The sequence below is a fragment of the Argentina silus genome (genome assembly GCF_951799395.1).
Source record: "Argentina silus genome assembly, chromosome: 14".
In the NCBI taxonomy this organism is placed as follows: Eukaryota; Metazoa; Chordata; class Actinopteri; order Argentiniformes; family Argentinidae; genus Argentina; species Argentina silus.
Window position 1 is genome coordinate 20088578 of NC_139668.1, and position 5392 is coordinate 20093969.

At 48.9% G+C, this 5392-nt stretch overlaps 1 protein-coding gene across 1 annotated transcript in view; it reads left to right on the forward strand.

The window, feature by feature from the left end:
* Window positions 1-201: 201 nt before the first annotated feature.
* The window catches only part of laptm4b (lysosomal protein transmembrane 4 beta), a 9579-nt gene continuing 4388 nt past the window's right edge, over window positions 202-5392 (forward strand). The window contains exons 1-3 of the mRNA XM_083684305.1: window positions 202-322; window positions 2510-2627; window positions 5298-5371. Coding sequence (XP_083540431.1) covers window positions 230-322; window positions 2510-2627; window positions 5298-5371 — 285 coding nt within the window. The 5' untranslated portion in view covers window positions 202-229. The remainder of the gene's footprint in view (window positions 323-2509; window positions 2628-5297; window positions 5372-5392) is intronic.

Consider the following 5392-nt stretch of genomic DNA (forward strand, 5'->3'; position numbering starts at 1 on the left):
TCACGAAGATTCTGATCGAAATCCTCCGCCGCGGTCACGTGTCCCCGGGATGAGCCGGACTGACGGCGCGCGGCTGCCGGGCCAGACGGCGGACGACCGAGCAGCGGGCAGCACCGTGGATGTAGGACCTGAGGACGACGAGGATCGAGACCCGCTTTCCGCTAAGGGAAATTTATACCATTGATTTGTGGAGACATAGATGAACTAGCGTCGCCCTTCCACCGGCAGAATGATCACTCCGTGGGACCGGTGGTACTCGACCCGCTGCTGCCTGTGCTGCCACGTCCGGACCGGTACCGTGATCCTGGGAGTATGGTACATGGTAGGCCAAATCACTTCATATCTATTGATTACAATGTTTTCGGCATGCCATTTTTTCATATATTTTGTTGTATTATCCACGCAGCGTTTATGTTTATATTGTTTGAAATAGGCTGCGGACACGAAAGGAATTGATATGTTGTTGTTATTATTATTATTTATTTAGTTTGAAGTTTTCTCATTTGGCTCAGTAGTTGTTGGCAGCTTGGTCGCTCATTGGCCATTTTGTGATTCCTTCAGGTCCTTACGTTGTATTAACATCTACACGTTCATCCAGGCTCCCTTCTGTTTGATCCGTTCATATCAAGACGTTGTCATTGCAATACGTGTCCTGTCTTGTTTTTGGGGGGATATGGTTCTGGTTCTGGTTCTGGTTAGAGTTAGGGTTGGAATTGGAACTTATTTAGTTTGGGGACGTCTGACGTCGTCGACGTTGTGGGTTATTTGTCGACCGTGTGACGTTTCCCTGTGGTCTATTTTCTGAATCGTGGATCTGTTTTTAGAACCGGGACGGCTCTGGCGTCTTAAAAATAGCGTTATTAGGAGATAAATCCCGGAGCTTTCCTTTAAGCGGCAGTGCCCTCTGTTTGCGTGGTACGGAAAAAGCATCAAACAAAATCCACCGGACGAATACACACGGTCGTGTTGACGTCCCAGACGGTCCCAGACGGTCCCAGACCAGACCGACCAGCTCCAGACGGTCCAGGACCAGACCGACCAGCTCCAGACCGACCAGCTCCAGACCGACCAGCTCCAGACCTACAGTGTTGTGTTGAGCTCCTGTATTTGCTGTTCATTCTAGTCGAGTAGATTCTATGACGGAGCTGTCCAACAGTTCAGCAGCTCTACCAGGCTCCCCTGTCCACTCACGTATTCCTAAACAATCGGAGCCATATTGCCGCTTTATTTTAGCAGGGAGTCCTATTGAGACCAAGGTCTCTTCTACCAGGGAGCCCTGCAGACACACAGTTTACAGCAGTACATAATGCACACGCAGCATTACAACATAATAAAACACAATCAAGAAAAACAAACACAATCGTCAACAAAGAGGTCCTCTTAGCTATAGCCTGTACACCCCAGTACCAATAAGAAAGATATATTGTATTCTTATTATTCATAATGATAAACATTATTTGTATGTTTATTTGTTTGTAAATCCTTCAAATGCTGATAGCTATGGTTTACAGAATCATACATGTTCAAGCTAACAGCGTTTCCGGTCATCAGCTCCCCCCTCATTCACCTACAGCACTGTTAGACCTCCATGTTGTTATGTGGTCTGGAAACACCCACGGACTTACTCCCCATGATGACCTTAACTACATAACCAGATGTGTGTGTGTGTGTGGTGTGTGTGTGTGTGTGTGTGTGATGTATGGGTGTTGTGTGTGTGTTCTGTGTTGTGTGTGATGTATGTGTGATGTGTGTGTCTGTTGTGTGTTGTGTGTGTCTGTTGTGTGTGATGTATGTATGTGTGTGTGTGTGTGTTGTGTCCCTGTCTCGTCTGTGTTTGTTGGCCTGTAGTTTGGCTGTTGTTTGTTTCACCATGGAGGACCACGTTCTTCACCACGGTAACCAGGGTTATCAGTCCTGCTTCCATGTGTGAGACTCAGGGATCTGACGCATGTTTGATGTACACCAGGGGAGGCTGGGGGAGGTAGAACACCAGGGGAGGCTGGGGGAGGTAGAACACCAGGGGAGGCTGGGGGAGGTAGAACACCAGGGGAGGCTGGGGGAGGTAGAACACCAGGGGAGGCTGGGGGAGGTAGAACACCAGGGGAGGCTGGGGGAGGTAGAACACCAGGGGAGGCAGAAATCGGAAGACAGGCTTATTATAATGCATGGGATCGAATGAGGAATGGTATCAAAACATCCCATACATTACAATGAGCCCGTCCTCCGATGTCTACCTCCACCAGCCTCCCCTGATGTACATGGATGCTTATTTTTTATATAATATAAAGTCAACTCAAATCAACAACTTACGAGACCATTGTTGACAATAACGAGATGTCCCTCCTCCCTACCCGTAGCTCATCAATAACGAGATGTCCCTCCTCCCTACCCGTAGCTCATCAATAACGAGATGTCCCTCCTCCCTACCCGTAGCTCATCAATAACGAGATGTCCCTCCTCCCTACCCGTAGCTCATCAATAACGAGATGTCCCTCCTCCCTACCCGTAGCTCATCAACGCCGTGGTTCTGCTCATCCTGCTGTCCGCGTTGAACGACCCGGCCCAGTACCGGTACCACCTGACCAGCGCCGAGCTGGGCACAGACATGGACGTCATGGACGACGCCAGTAAGAAGATGAACCTTATTATTTATTATTTATGATTTATGGTCCCTGAGGAACAATTGTTGTAGTTCTCTGTCCCTCTCTCTCACTCTCTCTCTTCATCACTCTCTCTCTGTGTGTGTGTGTGTCTCTCTCTCTCTCTCCTCTCTCTCTCTCCCCAAACTGTTACAATCTAGATAAACGTAGAAAACTTTATTCAACTTTGAAAAATGTCGTTCATAATGGTGCGTTCATGACATGTCAGAAATAGGAAACTCTGAGATTTCCGACTGGGAAACGTTGTCGTGCTCTGATGATACTTTGTGATTCCCACTTGGAGAGCATCAGAATCAACCAAAAAGAAGCTCAACGCAAATAACTTGTTCATTTTAACTCTGAGGTTCAGAGTTTCCGACTTGTCATGAACGCAGCGTTGCACATAAAAACTCAGCCATGGATGTGTAATGTAGCCTAAAAAGGGGCATATTTTTTAATGAATGGAGCACATGGCAATACCATTTAATGAACAGACAAGAACAGTTTATGATGTTGATACGGTTCGTGAACCTCTGGAGCAGCAGCAGACACTAACATCCACACACACACACACACACACACACACACACACACACACACTAACATCCACACACACACACACACACACACACACTAACATCCACACACACACACACACTAACATCCACACACACACACACACACACACACTAACATCCACACACACACACACACACACACACTAACATCCACACACACACACACACACACACGCACACACACACTAACATCCACACACACACACACACTAACATCCACACACACACACACACACACACACACACACTAACATCCACACACACACACACACACACACACTAACATCCACACACACACTAACATCCACACACACACACACACACACACACTAACATCCACACACACACACACACACACTAACCTACACACACACACACTAACCTACACACACACACACACACTAACATCCACACACACACACACACACACACTAACATCCACAAACACAATGTGACATTGGTCATAGGTCAAGCATAGTTCTCTCTCTCTCCCTCTCTCCCTCTCTCTCATCCCCTCCCTCCCATCTCTCTCTCCCTCTCCCCCCCCCCCCCCCCCCCCCCCCGGCCTCTATCATCCTCCACATGGCAGCCTCTCGGCCACGGTTGCCCCCGGCGACTCTGATTCAATCTGACTGTCCTAATTCCTCCGGATTAACGTCCGCTCAGCCTCACTGCTATTGGCTAGGCCGGCTCAGCCTCACTGCTATTGGCTGGGCCGGCTCAGCCTCTCACTGCTATTGGCTGGGCTGGCTCAACCTCTCCCTGCTATTGGCTAGGCCGGCTCAGCCTCGCTGCTATTGGCTGGGCTGGCTCAGCCTCGCTGCTATTGGCTGGGCTGGCTCAGCCTCGCTGCCATTGGCTGGGCCGGCTCTTGGGTCAGCACTAAGATGGATGATGATGATGATGATGATGATGAAGGTGTGGTGTGGTGTGTTGGTGTTAAAAGGGGATGGGCAGGTGTCAGAGAGCAGAGAAGTCCCACAGATCGGGGGGGGGGGGGGGCGTCTACTGGGTCTTTATTGGGTGTCAAAGATGGAAACATGTCTAAACTGGGAGAGAGATGGAGGGGGGGGGGGGGAGAGAGAGAGAGATGGAGGGGGGGGGGGGAGAGAGAGATGGAGGGGGGGGGGAGAGAGAGAGAGGGAGAGTGAGGTCAAATTGAGAGGTCAAATTTATTTGGATGATGTTTCAGATTTGTGTGTGTGTGTGTGTGTGTGTGTGTGTGTGTGTGTGTCCCCGACGTTACATAAAAATGAACGTCAGCATCGGAGGCTTTGATTCGATCACTGATGCGTTTCTGTGTCGTTGTGACACGTGGACTCATCCGTGTAGCGTGAGGTTCTGTTAGGAGAACGAGTGGGGAACAGAGAGGCAGCCTGACGTAACAATGTCGTAACAATGTCGTAACAACGTTAACAATGACACAGCTGCCCAAGGCACATTTCCTTCAGGACAATGAAGTTGATCTGCTGTGATCTCATCTTCTCACTGTGGTGAGGGTCCCTTCAACGTGGCTGGAATGCAGGGGAGGCTGGAGGAGGTAGAAATCGGAGGACGGGGCTCATTGTCATGCCTGGAACGGAATGAGTGTGTCTGATACCGTTCCTCATTCCATTCCAGGCATTATGATGAGCCCCGTCCTCCGATTCCTACCTCCACCAGCCTCCCCTGCTGGAATGTGAGAGTAGGGTGCCACCTTGTTAAGTTGCTCTTGATGTAACGCAGTAATAACAATGTTGTTATTCACCTATTCAGTGGCGTAGCTGGTTTATAAATGTTATATAACATCTGTTATAAACGGTTCAGAGAAATGTGTGATCTGATTGGCTAAAACCACATTCCATGCCATCCATTAGTCTTTGACCCCCATACAGCTGAGAAAGGTGTCCCGGTAGGTTCACATGGCGATATCCTTCCGCCGAACCCCATGACGGCTTTTCAAAACAAAAAACATGGCCGACCTCCATCGCCTCGAATTATGTTACCCCAACAAATAGATGGACAAATGACTATACAAATGTGAAACTCTCAAAATTCATAATTCCTAATGTGTTGGTATATTATTTCTGTTCCTCCTCAGACATGTGTATCGCCACGGCAATCTCCTTGTTGATGATTCTGATATGTGGGATGGCGACCTACGGGGCTTACAAGGTACCTAGGAGGACCAGGGGA